Here is a 19,223-nt window from a genome sequence, read left to right on the forward strand (position 1 = left end):
ACCTCGCAGGTGCCCCGGCCTCGCCCCCGGCCCTCGGCTTCCTGGGCATGCACGTCTGCAGTTGGGGTCGGCCATCCTCTCTTGGTCCTTGTCATCCCTGAACCCGAGGACAAAACCCGTCCAGTCTGTGGAGAGCACACCACGTGTCCCCTCCTCTGGGAAATGTGGGGTTTCTGAGGCCGAAGAAGACCGCAGAGGTTCCACGGGCTGGACACAGGTGGGGGAGGGGGTTACAGATAGTGAACATATTCCAGAAAGTTCCTCAGGGCTCCTCCAAAGGAATCAAACACCTGGCTGATGCCTCCATGTTGGAGGACATCCCAAGGCCTCCTCAGGCCCTGGGGTCTCCCCGAGGCACTGGCCCAGGTGGGCCACTACCGGCCTCTTTGGGACAATGACCGGGCCTCCCTCTCCCACCTGGGCTCCATGTGCACGACACCACCCACCAAGCGAGCTGCCAGAGGTGCTCCAGGGGCCTCTTCAGCTATTCGCCACCCAGACCTTCTAGGAGCCCACAGCTGTGTGGGGGGCAGGGGGTGCATCCCCCGGAGCCCCGAATCTTCTGTGGAATGAACTCTGGTGCAGCGTCCAGCGCTGTGATGACTGCTGTGTCCGGCCCTCCTGCCCCCGGCACACGACGAGTTCACGGGTCACTGAACCTCTGCAGGGGCCGCCCCCTGCTGCCCCCCTGGTGGTCAGGGCCCCACCTGTCCACAGGTAGAGGAAGGTGGAGCTAAGGAAAGCCTGTCCCTTATTTATGTTTAATCAGACAGACGTGTTGTCCAAGACTCTGGGGACACTCCTCATTCCCTTTGCCACCAAGAGGGCATCACAGGGCCATCCTGGTTTTGCAGATGAGGACGGGCTGACGGGGTGACCAGCTGCAGGTCACCGCCAGTGAGAGGTGGCATAGGGACCCCCAGCTCCTTCCTGTCTTCTGCCCTTCACCCCTTTGAGGTCTCAGAATATGCAGCTCACAGCCCAGGAGGACCCTCCCAGGTGGGCGCACTGTGCTTTCTAAGCACAATGGAATGACCGCAAAGGAAGCACACAGAGGTCACGTTCTCCCCAGACGGGTGCTTCTAGAAGGAGTAGGAGGAGCCCACGTTCTCTCTGTGGAGCACAGGGGTGCAGGACAGGCACTGGGACACCATGTCCTGGATGGGAAGGAGACTTCCTTCTTGGAGGCTGCATGAATCGAGCCTCAGGACAACCTTGGCTTGGAGTCAGAGCAGGACACACAAAGTCATGGGGACAAGGGGCAAACAGGCATGGGGCTGCAGAGGGGTGCCATGCTGCCGTCTCCTGGCCAGCAGCCCAGGGCCACGCGCCGCCCTGCGGTGGCTGGGAGCCGGCTCGGCCGCACAGGGAATAGGGGTGAACTCACAGGCCTGGGCTGTCCGAGCCGTGGATGTCCCCAAGACCGGTCGGTCCTCAGGACTAACCCTGCCCACTCCAGGGAGCTGAGCTCCAGGCCCCAGGACGTCCTGACTGAAACGGGCGTTCTGTGTGCCTCAGGCCTTGGGCCACAGGGCGCAAATTTGACAGATGGTTTATGCAGCAAAATGAGCTCCAGGGACCCCTGGCTGGGGTCTGGGGACTGGAGTCTGGGCAGCCGAGGTCAGGCACCAGGGTGTGTGCGTCATGCCTAAGTGATGACCCCTGTGGACACCAGGGCTCAGGTGAGCTTCCCCACCTGGCACAGCCCACACACACTGTCACACATCGTCACTGGGAGAATCAAGTGCTGTTGGTGCGATGCCATGGGGAGGGGACTCCTGGAGCTGGTGCCTGGTCTCTCCTGGACTCGTCCCCATGCGTCTCTCCCCTTTGCCCATTTAAAGGTGTCTTTTCACCATAACCAACCACACCCGTGAGTGTCACCACATTCTGAGCTGGACGCTGGTCTTAGGGGCGCCGGCCCGCAGGGAACAGCACTGACTGCACAGAGCACGGCGTTTATGGTGACATTCGGCAGATGGTGGTGCCAACTGCCAACGCTGCCGGGATGCCCTCAGGTGGACTCTTGTCACTGGTCCCTGGATAGATATCACCGCAGGCTGGTGGCGGTGCTCTCTGCGGTGTGCTGCCCGGCCAGTGACCACCCGCTCCACACCCTCATGGGGCAGGAGGCATTTCACACCATTTGATGACAAGATCCAGAGCCCAGGAGTCTGGCAGATGTGTGCCCAAATCCCAGCCTCATCATACCTAGGTAAAACAAGGAGCCACTGTGGGCCTCTGAGACCCTCGTCTTCTTCTTCTATAAAAAGAAGATCCTACTGCCCACCTCCTTCCCACTGGGAGGGTCCTGTGTGGTGAAGTTTGTGCAGTGCCTGGCACCTGCCTGGCCCCAGCAGTGGCTCAAGAAACTTCCTCTCTGCAGGGGCTACAGACTTTTGTGTGGACAGATGGATCCCTGGGCATCCGGGCCTTCCAGATGCAACCAATTCAATCCCAAAGGTAAAGGACATGTGACCGACCTGCGGACAGACACACCAGTGAGGGGTGGTGCCCTTGATGGCCCTGCACAGCGAGCTCCACGCAGGGGAGATCAGAGGAGGCTCGGGATGGGGTGAGGTTTGGGAGGCACCCAAGCCCCTGAAAGTCACCCCAATACAGACCCTTGGGCCCACCCACCAGCTGTAGGCTGGGAGGAGCCTGCCATGATCCTGCAGTGGTCTCCATGATTCAGGGAGCACTCCCCTGCGCAGGGCACTTTCCTGCCGAGGCCAACTGGGGACGCTGGGAACAGCCACTGCACTGCGTTCAGGCTCAGAAATGAGCTCGCCCACTTTCCTGCCCCCACTGCCTGTATCCGCTCCGTTGCTGGTGGAGCCAGGGTGGTGATGCTCCCGGCCCCCTGAAATCCTGTGCTCTCTCCCAGGGCTGCACCGTTCTCAGCCAGTGGGCTGTGAGACCCCGTGCCCTTCTTCCCAAACAATAAACCCGACACAGCCTGACAGATTTGTCCTGAATGCCACACAGGAAGGTGCCCGCTCCTCGCCCCTGCCCACCCAGTGCCCTAAGGGAAATGAGCAGGACCAAACTAACCCAACTGGAGGGATGAAGGACGCTCCCTGGGCAGAGTCCCATCTTCCGCCGTGCGGCTGCAGCATCCCCTGCTGCAGAAGGTCCCTGTGCCGGGAGGCGGGTCCCACACAGGGCTGCATTAGAAGAATGTTTGAAAACGGTACGGCCCAACTGTGTGCAAACACACGCACCAAGGGTGAGGTGCAAGGAGAGGGGAAGCCGGCAGCCGACCAGGGGACCGCCGAGCCAGAAGAGCACATGTGGTTTTTATTTTCCTCTGTGCCACTATTTCCACACTTTTACAACAAATACATATTGTGTAATTAGAGGGAACGAGAAGCGGCAGCAAGGATGTCACGTCTCGGGGGACTCTAAAGCTCTGAGATCTCCGGGGGAGGGGCGCGGCTCTGGCTTGGGGGTCCAGCGAGCGAGGCCCCCCTTGGTGGGCAGGTGTTGAGTTTGCTCCCTTTTCTTGGCCCCCCAGCTCAGGCCGCCCGCAGCCCCAGCCCAGCCACCTCTCCCCTCCCCAGGAGGTCCCCACTCCCATGATGGCCCCCAGCCTGCTCCCGTGTGGGGACACGTCCACCGAAGCTCCCCACTCTGCTCCTACCAGAAGGCAGGGATGCCAACTCGCTATTCCAGAAGGACCTCTGCGGCCCCTCCTTCTTACAACCTCCTCCTTTAGGCGTTGACCGCATTGGGGAGTTGAAGGCTGTGGCTTCAAAACAGACGCCAGGGCTCATTGTACCCGGTGGAGTTCTCTGCAAAACATCCACATGGAGCAACGGGTCCCCGGCAGGCGGTCTGCGCTCCAGGGCACCCTGGTCCTGGCCATTTCATTCCAGAGCTCCTGGTCTGACAGGGAGCAGGGGTGAGGAACAGTCTCGGCCATGGCAGCTGAGGCCTGTCTGTGGACTGCCCCCAAGGCCGGAGGAGCCCAACCATGCGCTCCTCGTGATGATAACCTCCAGGCCCCCCTCTTCCCACTGTCCGGACCCAAAGGCCACCCCCTGAGCAGGTGCCCGGTGTTCCCTGGCTGAGACAGTGGGACAGGGCCCCTTCCTGCCCTCCCACCCCAGGGTGCTCCCCAAAGGTGGGAGCTGGCTCCACAGAGCAGGCTGGGGCAAGAGGGAGGGTGGTGGGCGCCCAGACACTGGGGAGAGGCGCACCCTCCCGGGCTGGGGGACAGGGCGGCACTGAGACAAAGAAGGAGGAGTTTCCGTGGCCAGGTAGGGAGCCAAGTGGGAGCCCCCAGGGCCACTTCATCTTGCTTTGTCGCTGGAGGAGCTGTCAGAGGGGTTCCAGTGGGTCCCAGTGGGTACCTCGCTGAGCCCTCTCCCTCTCTCGCCCCTTACTTTTTAAAAACGGTGACGGGAAGTGCACTTGGAGATGAGAGTGACGGGTCAGCGGGCTCCTCCCATCTCGTGGAGACCAAGGAGTCAGAGAGTCGCCTGCAGCTGACATCTCAGCAGTGGGCCCAGTCCGTCCCCAGCTGCCCCCAAAGCGGGCCTCGTGTCCCATCACAGGGCTCCTTCTGAGCACCCAAGTCCCTCAGGTGACCGGGCTGAGGCCCCAGAAGAAGGTTCCAGGTTGGATCCCTCAGCGCTGTGTCCCCACTTGGCCTCAGGAAGACACTCAGAGCATTTTGGGGATGGCTCATCAAGGCAGAGAACAGCCGGGCCCGGCGGGCCTCGCACTGGTCCTGCTGCAGAACCTTCTGCTGGACGGAGCTGTAGCCGACAGCCCAGAACCTGGGAGAACCAGCAGCCCCGGGGTCTGAGCCCATGGGGCAGGGGCACAGGCTCGGGAATGGGGGTCCTGCTCTGCCGCCACCTGCCAAGGGCCCCCAGGGTCCTCCCTCACCTTCCCGGAGCCTCGTTTTCCTCTCAGGCGAGGAGAACAAAGGCATCCAGCTCTGAGCGTCCACCTCTGAGCATCCACCTCTGAGCATCCACTTCTGAGCGTCCACCTCTGAGCGCCCACCTCTGAGTGCTGTTTTGAGGATCCACAGACAAACGGACACGCCGTGCCCGGCGCTCGCTCCATGCGGATCCACAGGATCGAGGCTAAGGGGTCAGCTGTGCCAGCACACACCTTTCCAACAACTGACACGCGGGGTGGGGAAGCTTGAACACATGGGCAAGCCTCGCGTCGGGGTTCCCAGAGCACTGGTAGGGCGTCCACACGTGTCCCTCTGGGCATCGGATCCAGCCTGTCACCAAAAGCCGGAGAGCACGGGACTCTGCCAGCAATGTGACCCTGGAGTGTGGCTGCAGGCAGCAGGATTCAGGAACTTAGCAAGGGCTCTAGGTGGAAAGGGAGCGTGAGGAGCCCCAGAGGGGAGACCTGGGGCAAACGGTCTTCGTCTGGGCTACAGCTGGAGCCAAAGGGCAAGGAGTGACCATGAGGACCCCTGAGGACCTTGGAGGAGCCCAGTCTCCTCCTGCAGAGGTAGTGGGTTAGGAGTTGCTAAGGCCCTTGCACCACACAGGTGCACAGCTAGTCTTCAGAGCCAAAGGCAAACAGGCTGGGGCCCTATTTCCACACCACCCCCTGTCAGGCAAATCAGCTTCAGAGCCTCACTCATACTCAAGTGTAAATGATTGACAATGGTGGCCAATCTGGATTAACCTGTCTTCGTACCTGATCTCTGCAGACCTCTGACCAGCGTAAGTGGAAAGCAGGTCGATGGGGAAGCCTCGGCCCCAGCCTCCGAGAGGAACACAGCCCAGAGTGAACACACAACCCACACAGCATGGAGGCGGAAGGATAGGGTGAGAGGCCCCACCTTTCTGGAGGAGCTCAAGTGTCCTCCTGAGCAGTGCTGGGATGCCTTCCTGGAGAGCACAGACAACAGGGTGCTCAGAAAAGGTCAGGACAAAGAAGCCCTCATCTCCGGTGTCCTGGCCATGCCCCAGGTGTAGCAGACAGAAACCACAACCACGGGAGAGAGTGAGGGGGATCTGAGCATCTTTCACTGTATCCTCGAGGACAGTGCCAGCTGCTGCTCAGCCACCATCTTCACAGCAAGGGCTCCAGAGCTGGAGGCGGCCAGCGGCCACCTGGCCATACTGCGAGGGCTTCACGCGGCTCTTGACTCTAGAACCTGCCTCTCTTTTCACCCTGGAGCCTCAAGATGAAGACGGAAGCAAGAAGAGACCCAACACTGAGCACATTCGGCAAATGCATTTCTGTTTACAACAAAACACCAATTTTGATTAAAGCGAAGTCTTTTTAAAGAGGCGTGTGGTTTGTAATGTGACCGTGGCGGTGTCTCACAAGCCTAAAGGGGCCGAGACAGACCTCAGAAGCCATTGGCCCCCACCCCCCACTCCCAGTGTCCCCTGTGCTTTTGGTAGTAAGTTCTGCTCTTAGTTTGGGGAGCTCTCATCTCACAGCCGTGGGGTTCAGACACCGTCACAAGTTCATGGATCCACGACTGCTCTGGGTCCGGGTGTTGGGAACTTTGTGAGGAATCCACGTGGTTGGGGTCGACCAGGACACCAGGGGTCGACAGCGTGGTGGTCCCCCGCACCCTGGCACTCCAGTGTTTCCATAACTCCCATGGGTTCAATCAATGAACTGCGTGCATCCCGTTCTCCAAGTGACCCTTCCAGGGGAAGCTAAGAGCTCCTTCTAGAAGCCTCAGCTTTCTGGGCAGACGTGCTCCGGGAGCCAGCCCTCTCCAGCTTGTGAACGTGTGTGACCTCAAGGCTCAAGGGATGTGACGGGTCCCCCAACACCCAGCGCAGGGGAACACCCTGTCTCTCCCGACACAGCTCATTCCTTCGATGGCAGAGCCCCCCGAAATGAGCCAGGGAAGAGGAGATAGGATCAACTACGCAGAAGAGCACAGAGGGACCCCGGGTGGCTCCACGGCCGGCCTCCTTTAGCCACTGCAGTGCCGCGGCCCAGGAACATAAATTAGCATCAATTAATTAACGCGAGTCCTATATGGCCCATTAATGGTATTTAGCTACACTAGGGGAAGTGCTCACACATAACGGAAGGCTACAGGAGAAAAATAACTTAAAAACAGAGCCAAAGCGTCTTCTCAAAAGAGAGCCCACTCCGGAGAGTCCAGCAGCATTTAAGACGGCTTCCGAGGTGTTAGCATTTTATCTGCGAAAAATTCGTAACATGAAAGCTCTCCGGAGAACTGCGCAAATCCCCCCCAAATGACACATGAGGCTTCAGGCCCTGGGCGTGCTTTAAAACAACCTCCCTCAACGTTCACTATGATCAAATGTGCATCAGATCTTGAAAAGACGGCAGGTGCACTTCTCTCCCAACGTCCTGTGTCTGTCAGGAGCCTGAGGAGCTCAGCACAGCTCCCGGGGGCTCATTTCCCACCAGGTCGGCCAGGCCAGGAAGACACCTCCATCCTCTCGTTACCCAGTGGATTTCAAAAACAGGTAAGTCAACTCAGAGTCGTTCATCAGCCTGATACAGGCACAGATCTTCCTAAACATCAGGGAAACCCTGGCAGCAGATAAGGAGAAACCGCCCATCACGGGCTGTCGGCACGGACCCTGGGAGAGCCCACCCTGATGGACTAACCAGCCCCTCTCACTTGAGGCTCAGGACACGAAGACAAGGCAGGTGGGACCAGGTGTCAGCGGTGTCCTGCAAGGTTCGGGAACCTGGTTACCCCCACCTCCACAGTGACTCCACTCTGCCCCTTCTCTTGGAAAGCCATTCTGATGCCATCAATAAACCTGGGGTGCTGTGCTCAGGGGGGAGGGGGGTAGGCACCATCGCCCTGCCCTGGACAGGTCCACAGAGAGGGGCGCAGAGAAGGCGGCCACACTCACCCCCTGGCCCAGCCCTCATGTTAGAGCCTCCAGGGTGGAGAAATGAGGCCCTTGGAGGCTCCCAGCCCCACCTGGGCTCCCGTTGCCCTATCAGGACCAAGCGTGCCCCACCTGGGGACACCACTCACGTTTGCAGCCCAGTGACTGGTCAGGCTCCACTGGCCACCCCATTAGATTTTCCAGGGCCCGGGAGGCCTCCTGGGTGGGGAGGGAGAGGCCCTCCTTCCCCAATAAGTGTTCATCTGCACCTCTGATGTGCTGAGGGCACCTGACCCTCTCCAGCCACAGCCTTGTGCTGCGCACTGCCCACACCTGGACCCTGAGAGGTGCTGCCCTGGACCGCCCTGCCATTGGACACCTCCGGCATCCCGGAGACGATCTTCTCAGGGATAAAAGAGCAAGGTCAGCAGAGTCCAGCTCTCTAGGAAGCGGCTGTCTCCACCTGGATCCCATGTCTGTCCTGCCTCACCCTGGGCACCCCCAGGAATCCCTTTTCGGGGCTGTCTTCATTCTAGCTGCATTAACTGACTATACCCAGCTGCTGGATCTTGTATCAAGGGTGCTGGAACTGAGCACAAGTGCAGAAAAATGCACAGAGAAGCAAGAGGTGCACAGGCCTGGGGTCTCTCACAGCCGGGGCAGGAGCCGGGCCTGGCACACATGAGGCCATGAGGGTAGGCCCAGGGCCACGGTGCCGAGGACGGAAGGCCCCTGTCTAATCAACCAACGCCTTTCCTCCACAGCAATTCACCCTTCCGGAATGTGGGCTGAGTCCTGCAAGTGCGGGGAGGGGCTCACCAGGACGGGGCAGAGCAATCCAGGCGGCTGGCGCGAGACAGAACTCAGAAGGTCTGGAGGGCGAGTGCAAGGACAGGGGCTGGGGAGGGAGGCAGGGCTGGATGCCCCAGGAGGGCCTGGCTGGCTGGTCTGCAGCCCGGGAGCCCTGGACAGAGGTGATGGGGTCAGAGTGACAGTGACACCTAAGGAGGGGGCCTTTGGGACAGAATGGAGAGGCTGGACCTTCTGGGCTGTTCCCCTGCTAGGAGCCCAAGCATGCGCCCCCAGTCCTCCTCCTCCTTCCATCCTTCCAGGTGAACAGCAAACACAGGCACCAGCCACCCCTTGGGCAGACCTGCCAGCCCAGGCCCACCTCCTGGCATCCCCCAGCCCTGTCTGCATGGTGGGAGCCCCAGGGCAGCTGTGGCAGGTTGGCTTCTGGGACAGGCAGGGATGTCAGCCAGGGAAGGGATCGCAGGGAGGTGGAACGCGGTCCCCGGAGTTACTAGGAGCTGGATCCTGGATGAGCCACTTCTCAGTTAGTGACATGGCTGTGGGAGGAGCCATCATGACGCACCTGCTGAGTGTCAGGGACCGTTTCACAGGGCTTGTCTCCAACCCCGCCAGGGCAGAGCAGGTGCAGCAGCCTGCCCGTCCTGCAGCCCCTGCTCCATAAGGAGGGTCCCAGGTCCCGAAGAGGCCACAAGCTGTGCGCTCAGCATTACACGGGCATCAGTCCCAGCTGAGCTCACTGGCTCCAGGTGACCCGAGTGACTGGCCCCTGGTTTGCAAGCACATTCGAGGTGTTTGTCCAGCATGTTCCAACTTCACAGTGTGAACTACAGCAAAATCCCACTGGTTCTTCAGGCCACGGAGCTGGAGCAGAAAGCAAACAGCCATCACTATAACCTGGTGTCAGAGGGACGGGGAGGGGCTCAGGGACGGGGAGGGGCTCAGGCGCCGGGAACCTGCGCTGCCGTCTGTGGCCTCGATCGTGATCCTAGGACAGCAGATCCAGAACCCTGCAGACCCATGAGACTCAGCTCCAACCTCAGGGTCATGAAATCTCGGGCCTGGCAGGACACTTAGCACCATCAATTCCAGGTGGAGAAATGGAGGCTCAAAAAAGAGAGGTGTAGGATGCTTATCTGTGGTGTGTACACACACGTGTGCACAGCAACACAGACACGGCTTGCAGGCACAGCAGCCATGGAAGTAGCCCACGCAGGGGGAGGGGAGGAGCCTCTGCCTCCACCTCTCTGGGTAAGAACTGACTGGTGAGGAAAGCCTTTAGGACTAGTCAAGTCTTACCCTCCACCCGCCTTACCGTGTATGGAGGCTCCCAGGATCCCTGACTTTGGAGGTGAGGATGGGTTTGGTTTAAGACACACCAAGTCTGAGAGTGGAAAGCGCTGTGCAGGCTGGGTCTGGGGCAGCAGGGAGCCCCGCGCAGGTAGGGGGAGTGTGCGTGTGTGTGTGTTTGCAAAAGCGCTGTCTGACACACCCAAATGTGCACCTTCACAGGCTGCACCCACACAGACAGCAGCCCAGCCCACGCATGTGCACCCAGTGACTCTCATGCCCACTCATGGGAGCGTGAGGACCAGGGAGGGAAGGTCCGTCTCCACCGTCAAACCCAGAGAGGAAGCCGCAGCTGGAAACACCAAAGTCCCAGCTCCCAACGAGGGTGGGCGGGAGGTGGCCTCTAAATGGTTTTATTATCATCAGCTACACAGTCACCCGTGAGATACGCAGAGACAAAGATGCAGAGAAGAGACTGCAAGCAACTTGATAACCCACGCGGGTCCGGAGCTCCAGAAACAGAAGCGCGTGGAAGGCAGAGCCACTTCCTCTCCAGAGCAGCTGTTCCAGCAGCTCAGTCGGGGGGCTGGAGGAGCCTGAGCAGAGGGGGTAGACTGCGCCTGCTGGGGTGGCATCTGGGCTGAATGTCCTCCATCCCTGGGCTGGCCATTCAGTTACAGAAAAGGTCATGGGCTTGTCACCCCTTTGGCACTGAGCCCCAGGAAACCAGGAAATGCCAGCGCAACTAGGTTGACTGGAGACCCACAGACTAAAGCAAGGGTCCAACGGGGGTGACGATTCTGCCCCGAGGAGCTGCACAGCAAGGTCTGAAGACATCCTTGGTTGTCGCACTGGTGGGGGGTGGGGGTTCCTGGCATCAAGTGGGCGGGGATCAGGGATGCTGCCCAACACCCCACAGTGCCCAGGACCGCCCCACCCCAGAGAGTGACCCGACCCCAAATGTGCACAGTGCTGAGGGGGAAACCCTGAAAAGAGGGATCTGGGGAGGAAGCACTCAAGGGCAATGAGGATGGGGGGGTTTCACAGTAGGAGCCAAGCAAAGGAGGGAGCCTCCTGGGAGAGTCGAGGGTTTTCTACTCCACAGTGGAAGGGATGCTTTCTAAAACAGTGTGCATTTCCCTGGGAGTCCACACATTCCTTGTTCTTTCTTTCTAATCAGACAGTGTTAGAACCAGATCCATCCTTGGGGATCCCGCAACTCCTTCATTTTTCAGAGGACATTTCTCCAGCCACGGCCCCAGACCTTTGGCCACATCCCCCTTCTTCAGCCCAGCCCCCATCCTTGGGCCCTGCCCCCAGACCTTCAGCCTCTTCCCCCGTCATTTGGAGGAGCCCCCACTCCTTGGGCCTGGCTTCCAGAACTTCAGCTTCTCCCCCCATCATTTGGAGGAGCCCCCAGTCCTTGGGTCCTAACCTTAGACCTTCAGCCTCTCCCCCCATCATTTGGAGCAGCCCCCACTCCTTAGGCTTGGCTTCCAGACCTTCAGACTCTCCGCCCATCATACGGAGGAGCCCCTCATCCTTGGGCCTGGCTTCCAGACTTTCAGCCCCCACCAGTCACAGCTCACTGTCCTGGGCACCCAGATCAATGAGTATTGGCTCAGAGAACCAGTCCATCCCCTGGGGGCAATAAGCCATGCCCCAGAGCTCAGAGCCTAAAATAGAGCTGAGAAGTGGGCCCTGACAGCAGGCATCCCGATGAGCACTGGAGAGGGAGACGAGGCGGTGTGTTCAAGAGAGGCTTCCTGGAGGAGGTGTTCTCCAGCAGTGGGGGGTTTCCCTCCTACGTTCAGTGGCACTATAGAGCGTCACTGTGAAGGGGACCTGGCAGGTGGTGGAATATCACATTAAGAGAGACCAGGGTGTGCAGGTGGGAATGCACACACACCTCGTTCCTACGAAGGGAGGCCCTGCAGTGGAGGCCTTGGGGCTGGACTCCGCCAAGCCAGGCCAGAGCGATGGACAGTCCCACCGGGCAGGAAAGATCCAGTTTTGTGAGGCCCCGAGAGATGTGAGAGGGGGGAGATGGTGAGAGATGGTGCGGAGTGGACAGTGCAGAGCTTTCTTTCTGAGGGGAGCCATGGGTGGAGGCTCAGGGTGGCCAGCCTGCAGACAGAGGGACCACCGAGGATGATGGTGATGTGCTCGGGAGGGCCTCAGGTGACGACGGTGCAGACAGACTGGAAGACGGCAAGACGTATTTGGAGAAGGACTCACAGGCAGGCTGGGCACAGGGACAGGGCCATGAGGTCACCCTGCAGTACAGAGGCCAAGGGAAGGCCAGGCAGTAAAAAAAGAAGGCTCCAGGGATGGAAGGGGGCTTCAGGGCCAGACCCTCACTGCAGCCTACCACCCCTGGGAGGCACCAGCCATTCTGAAGTTGGGGCAGGCTGAGACCAGAGAGGGCAAAGAACCCACAGAACCGGGTGCCTGGCCGGGCTGCTCATCTCCCTCCTCCAGTGCCTTCCTTTTGTGCTGACCGTCCGGTCCCCACTGGAATGCAAGCCCAGGAGGGCAACCATGTTGCCCATTTCTCTGCCCTCAGCGCTCCCTAATTCCTAAGCACATGAATAAGCTGGAGGCCAGGACTCCTGCCTTCCAGAAATGCCTGGGGCTGGCTCTCCACTGCTCCTCCCTCATTCAACACATGTGGAAAGAAAGCCAGCTCCCCAGGTGGGGCCCCACCAAGGCCAGTCCCTCCACAGGGGAGGCTGACCCCACTGCAGCTGATGCGTCAGGAACGGGGGGCGCAAGACCTCTGCGAGATAAGTGAAGCCTCTCCCAGGGAGACTGCGTAGGGGCCACTGTCCCACCAGGCCCAGATCTGCCCTTCTGGAGGACGCTGCTGCCACGCAAACCTGCAACTGGGCCTCCCGAGAGCCACCAGGCCCAGGGATTGCAGGGGAGTCCCGCTCACCTAGCTGGAGACAAAACTGATTCCACCCTCAACGCCTGCCAGCCATTTTAATAAATAAGTAAGCGTTACAAAGCCTCAGGGAGCCTCCGCCACATTCGCCTGGGTGAAGGAGAGATGAGAATAGTTGCCCAGATCTGCTGCCAGCTGTTCGGCCGTTGCTGGAAAACCTAGCCATCTAGACAGCTTGTGCTGCCTGCCGGGAGTTTTAGCGAGCACACGCTCTGGGCCCAGATCTGGAAAACGTGCACAGGGGAGAGGGGATGGGAGAGAGGAGCCAGCGGCCGTTCAGGCGGCTCCAGAGAGCCCTCCAGGATGGAAGGAGGGGCCCTCACAGCAGCCACAGGAACGGGGGGCAGCCCTGGCACCCCGAGACTGCAGCTCGGAGGGTCCGTGAACGCATGCAAGGGAGCTTTTAGAAAGGACATCGCCAGGCTCTATCAGCCTGAAGTGCCAGCCCAGCCTCCTGAGAGGGCAGCCGGGGACAATTCCCCAAACAAATAAAACCCAGCAGATCCCAGGCCTCTCCCCCGCAGTTCTCACTCCAGCATCCTAGCCACTCGCACACGGGAGAGCCGGATCCAGGTCCTCCTTATCAGGGTCCTCCCTGTCACTCGGCCATCACCCAGGGTGCTCTCGGTGACAGGTGGCATTCTGTAGAGGTCATTAACTCCAGAGCACCACATTCTAATGCAAAAATGAGCCCTTCTAAACCAGCGCAGATGCGAAGCTATATAAAGAAATGGGGATTTTAATGTTTTGCTTTTCTTCCCTTTTCTAGTGCCACATTATCATAACATTTTCCCATAATTACGCCCATAAAAGTCACCTGAACATACTTCACGCCACAAAAGTTGATCTACATATTTCATTCCTGGGATGCCGAGTGGCAGGTCCCGAGCGGGGAATACCAGGGCAGAATTCAGCCAGGAGACCGTCACGCTGAGCGGTCGCAGCCAGCCCCCTCCCGTGGATGTCCTGTCCTCGGGCATCGAGGGAATGACATGCCAGGGAGAATCCAGGAGGAGTGTGGACTCTCCCTGCAGCACGATCGCAGTATCTCAGGGTAAGGACAACAGACGGGCCTCGGAGGAGGGGACAGTGGAGCGCAAGTCAGCCCGGCAGCTGGCCATCACTCAGCGCTGTCGTCAAGAAGGACACTGTTCTGGACAACCCCACAAGGTCCTCCCCCCAGGGCTCTTCGTCCCAGAGAACGATGCTTCCCGGGAAAACCGCCTCTCCCTTGCTGACCCTCGGCTGATACAAATTCCACAAAGAGAGGTCAACTTATCTTTACGTAGCAAACAGCCCATCTTCTCATGCCAGAAATTCACCAAACAAAAACACAGTAGGAGGAAAAGAAAAAAAAAAAAGAAGCCAAGATGAGAAATAAACTCCTGAATGGCATCACTTCATTAATCCTCCAGTACTTTCAATTTCACTTCTTCAAGAACCCCAGAAATAAAATTTGAACAGCAGGAAAGTGGCATATTCTAATCTCTCCTAAATATGCAATAAATTGTATTTATAAGGAAATTCAACATCAGAGAACCTACGCTCGGTTAGTATTCTAATGGATTAAAAACAATTCTGAAGTTGTTTGTAACATCTTCTCCTAGTTGCAGCTGAGGATGTGAGACTTAACTTAAACATACAATTCAATTTTGATGGGATTTATTTGAAAAAAAATCCACATCAAAAACACAGACCCATTGCCTTTCCCCACACGGCTCCCTGGTCCTTTAAAATACAGTTTCCTCCCACCGTGTACATGCCAGGAATGTCTGTCCACCAAGCCCTTCTGCACAGGGAACCCAGAATCTACGCTAAAGCAGTGTCCTCTGCCTTTGAGTTGAATATTGCACACGAGTGTCACGTCAAGGCTCGGTGTCGTAAGGCATTCACAAGCGCATCATTTCCTCCGTCTTCCTCATTGTCATTACAGTTAACATGCCGTAAGCCAGGGTGGAAGGACCACATCTTCGGCAAGGAGCATGGTGCACACACCCGTCTGGTTGCCCAGAGCGGTCCCACTCCTCCCAAGTCCAGGCTGACCTCTCTGCTCCAGAGCTACGAAAGAGGAGACGATCTGAATCAGTTCTTTCTAAGCCACAGTGACGGAGGTTTCCCCAGGCCAGAACGAAGGAGTTTCAACTTTCTCATCCTCCAGGTCCAATCTTTACCGAGAACCCAGCCTGCTGTCAAGAGGATGCACACAGAGGACGGAGCAGGCATGTTACAGAAAGCTATCGAGGGCCCCCTTCCTCATTCTGCTTTTCCGGGCAATTCTTCCCGAACAGGAGAAAACGACAAGGCAGTGTCACTATAGCAACTAACCTACATGGTGGACTGCAGGTCTTTCTCCAGCCAGAGGGTGGAGCCCATCTCCTTAAATATGATCTCGGCCCACTGCAAAGCAGGAAGGTCCTTCCCGGGGCCAAGAACAGAGGACTGACTACCCCCAAACTGAAAACCAGGCCAAGAAATAATCCAGCTCTCTGAGCAGCGCCAGGAAGCAAGTACCTTCCGTGCTGCAGAGAAACGCACAGGTTTAATAGGCAGGATAATTGAATCCTGCATTATACTTATCAGTTTCCCTAATTAATACAATACAAATATATCTGCTCCATAACACAAAAACATTTTGGGTAATAAAAATCCTCACTGATAACAAAAACAATTTACAAACAAGCATGCTAAGTATTCTTCTCCATCCCAGATATATTTGGAAAAGAGAACAGATATCATAGCAACTATTTCATTTGCATTTCATTTGCTTTATCAATTCTGAAAAAAAAAAGCATTTTTTTTCTGGAGGGCTGCAGTTCCAAGCTATAAATTATTATTATGACTATTCTGCATTTTAGTGAAAAATGTTTTAATTTCTCCAAGTGCATTTCTGGGGCAATGGTGTGTCGAAAAACGTTATCTTATTGTCAATTATTCCACTACATGGAGATGGAAACAAGCCTAAAATGTGGTTAACCCAAGCTCCTATTATTAGTGATTTCTACTCTTCTGGATAAAACGTTTTTACCAAACATCCTAGTCCTGCTGGAAGAGCTGATTCCAGAATTTGAGGTGGCTTCCTAAGGGGTCTGATTGTAAGAGGGGCCTCAGGGTCATTGCTGGTCTGAGCCCCTGGCAGGCCCCAGACGCTACACTCCAGGAGCTTGGAGCAGGCGGCAGACCCGCGGAGGTGTGAGTGTCAGGGAGCACAAGCCACGGGGCCTTGGGGCTCGAGTGGGCAGAGGGTGGAGTGGGCAGAAGCTACACACACTGAGAAGGTGGGAACGTGAGGCCCTGACCAGCACTGGGGTGGGAAGTGTGGAAGCCACAGGCTGGTTGTCCTGTACTTAACAACAATTAGTAATTGCTCTTTTCCCCACCTGGAGGGCTGCCTCCCAGCCAGCCTGCTGTTGGGGTTCTCGCCTTGGCCCCAAGCACGCTGTGGCCAGAGTCAGCCAGGAACTACACCCAGGGGGCTCAAGACGCTATGGTCCCCTTCCCAAACACCGCTCAAGGAGCCCCCTCCCTTGATGCCAGTAGGAAGTGCGTTCAAATGGCTGGTTTCGGTGTGGCGGGAGTTTATCTGCCATTAAACCTTTCCACATCACCAAGGAAGCGGCGCTGGGGCTCCGCTCCGGGATTCGTGAATGCCACCCGCGGGCCCGAGATGATGGCCGCGGGCAACTGGGGAGTGGGCACAAACGTCGCTCAACGCCCCAGACCCCGCTCCCCGCAGCCAGGCCGGCGGTCGCCGTGTGAGAGGTGCGCTGTCTGCACCCCGGGTGGCGGTGCCTGTCTGGGCGGCCCAGGGTACGATGCCCCTGGGAATCCTCCCGCCCCGCGACACCTCCCGGCGCGGTGCCCCAGCTGTCGCCAGCAATTGTAGGAAAAGGCACAACCTGGCTGAAGCAAGTAGGACATTTCCTGCTCCAGGCACCGGGTTTCCCTCGCGATCTGGCGGGCTGGGCTGTCCCGGGGCTCCGTGGCCCGCAGCAGCCTCATTTTGGGGACGGCGGAGGCTCAGACTGGGCGCGAGGAGGCCCCGCGCTGTGAGGTGGTGGCGGGGGAGCAAGGCTCCGCGCTGGCCTCTTTTTTTGGTAAAGAATCCATATTTTTCCATCACCTCCAGCGCCCATGGCAATTCTCCATGACAGGTGTTCCCCAGCACCCGACCCGTCCTTTTCTCCCGTTGGGATGGGAAAGGACAGGAGCCTGAGCCAGGCGGCCGGCGGAGGAACCGACCACCCCGCGCCAACCCGGGCCAAGCCTGTGCCCTGGACGCTGACCTCTCCCCACCCACCCCAACCGGCTGCGAACGTGCGCCCAGAGCACTGATCACCCACCCCCACTGCAGTCCCCAGGCTGTGCCCGGGACTCCGACCACCTCTCATTCGCCCAGCCCGGAGCCTGTGCCCAGGGCACAGCCCACGCCCGACTCACCCCAGCGGACCCCGAGCCTGTTCCCGTTCCCCTGACACCCCACACCCACCCCAGCCCCCAGCTGTGCCCCGGACGCCCACAAGCCCGCGCCACCCCAGCCCCCAGCCCCGTCGCCCCGCGAAAGACCCGCTGGGTCTCCGGCTCAGGTTCTCGGACACCTTCAGCCACCCCAGCCCTCACTTCTCCTCTTTTTCAAGAAAGCGCCAGCGAGTCTGCTTCCCAGGAAAGCAGAAGCCCCAGCCATGCGTCCAAGCCTGAGCCCCGCTCCTGCCCGAGACGCCCCGTTCCAGGCTCGGCCGCCGCGTCCCCCTTCATCCCTGGCGGGAGCGTCGCCGGCAAAAAGCGCTGGGCAGGGCGCTCCGCCGACATCCCCGTCAGTGCTGCTCGGCCGCCCGGAGCTGCTGCCGCCTCCGGAGCGCTCGGCTCGGCTCGGATCGCCGGCCTGGGCCAGGAGCGGCGGCAGCACGCCAGGCAGCCCGGGGCATCGCCTTGCAGGGACGCGCCGCGCCACCTGGGGCCTGGCGCCCGGGCCCTGCCCCGGAGTCCAGAGACGGAGGCTCGGGCAGCGGCGCCCGCCTCCAAAGTGCCCGAGTGCCGGTAGCCTGGGCGGACTCTCGCCCTCCTGGCCCAGCGGGGGACCGGCCGGGACCCGGGGGACGGCGCGCCCCGAGCTCGCAACTCCGTACAGACTCCGGGCGGCCCCGGGGCGCCCCGCCGGGGCCGGGGCAGGGGCTGAAGGGCCAAAGGGCTGTGCGGGGCCCGGGCCGCGCGGTACTCACTGCAGTAGGCGATGAGCAGGCTGGCCAGGATCATGAACGCCCAAAAAGTTGAGGACATGCTGGGCAGGGCGGTCGCATCTTGCCGGCTGCTGGTCCTGGGCGATGGCGCCATTGAAGCCGCGGCGCCCGCGCGGGGGGCAGCAGCGCGTCTCAGCAGCCGGCCCTGCCCGCGCCCCCGCGTCGGCCTCCACGTGCGGGCCCCGCGCGCGCCATCCTCCGCCGCCGCCGCCGCCGCCGCCGCCGCGCCCGGGCTCCGGCCCACTGCGCCCCGCTCCGGCCCGCCCCGCGCCGCGCCCGCGCCCGCGCCCGCCGAGCCCGGGGACGTCGGCCCCGCGGCTCTGGGCGTCGCTGCGCGCCCGGGCTCGCGCGCTGGCCACCGAGGCGAGGGGCGCGCCCGACGCGCGTGCCCGGCGCCGCAGGGATCCCGCGCGGGCCCCGGGACTGGCAAGGGAGGCAGGCAGAGGGCTTCTGCGCCTGAGCCGCGCCTCTGGATGGCGACAGAGACGGCCCGGCGCGCCTGCAGCCTGGGCACCTGACGGGGAGCCTGAGCCTGGCCTCCGTGAAGTTTGTGGACTTGAGGTGCTTGGTCCGCTGGCTCACCTTTCCCAGCCACAGCCGGCAACGCTGTGGTTCCAGAGCTCGCCTTGGGTCGGGGCACCAGTTTATTCTAATTGCAGGGTGCTTTGGGCCTTTTCCCTAGGTGCGCCCTGTCAGGCCTGTTCTGGGGTGTACACGTGTCACTGAACCCACAGAGAGCACAGCGTAGGATGGGAGCAGTCAGTGGTGCTACACCAGAGAGGGACACGTGCCCAGGAGCACTCTCCTTGTCCCCTCTGGTGCCTCCGCCTCTGCCTGCTGTCCTGGTCTTGGTGAGCTGTCTCCTGGCCCATCACCCGACAAGGCCCCTGTACTGAGTCTCCAAACTCCCCATCCAGGGACTGGTCCCGTGAAGGTGGATTTTCTGAGCAGGATAACAATAATTATAATCCATTTCATTTGCATGGTTAATTATCATCTGCAAAACTGGTTCGCTCCTACAAACAAGCTGAGGACGGAGAAGGTGTGTCCTTGGGGTCAGTGTCCCCATCCCCACTGCTCCCTCTCGTGTCCCCTCAGGAGACAAGCTCCCAAGTC

The 19,223-nt window shown here is 59.6% G+C and overlaps 1 protein-coding gene across 4 annotated transcripts in view; it reads right to left on the bottom strand.

Annotated features, from left to right (window-relative positions):
- Positions 1–18,361, bottom strand: part of TAFA5 (TAFA chemokine like family member 5) — a 346,235-nt gene extending 327,874 nt beyond the window's left edge. For all 4 annotated transcript variants that reach the window (XM_070506703.1, XM_044777576.2, XM_044777572.2 and 1 more), the window contains exon 1: positions 18,090–18,361. In XM_070506703.1, the coding sequence (XP_070362804.1) occupies positions 18,090–18,201 (112 nt within the window). In that variant the 5' untranslated portion in view covers positions 18,202–18,361. The remainder of the gene's footprint in view (positions 1–18,089) is intronic.
- Positions 18,362–19,223: the final 862 nt, after the last annotated feature.

This window comes from Equus asinus, chromosome 4, assembly GCF_041296235.1.
Source record: "Equus asinus isolate D_3611 breed Donkey chromosome 4, EquAss-T2T_v2, whole genome shotgun sequence".
In the NCBI taxonomy this organism is placed as follows: domain Eukaryota; kingdom Metazoa; phylum Chordata; class Mammalia; order Perissodactyla; family Equidae; genus Equus; species Equus asinus.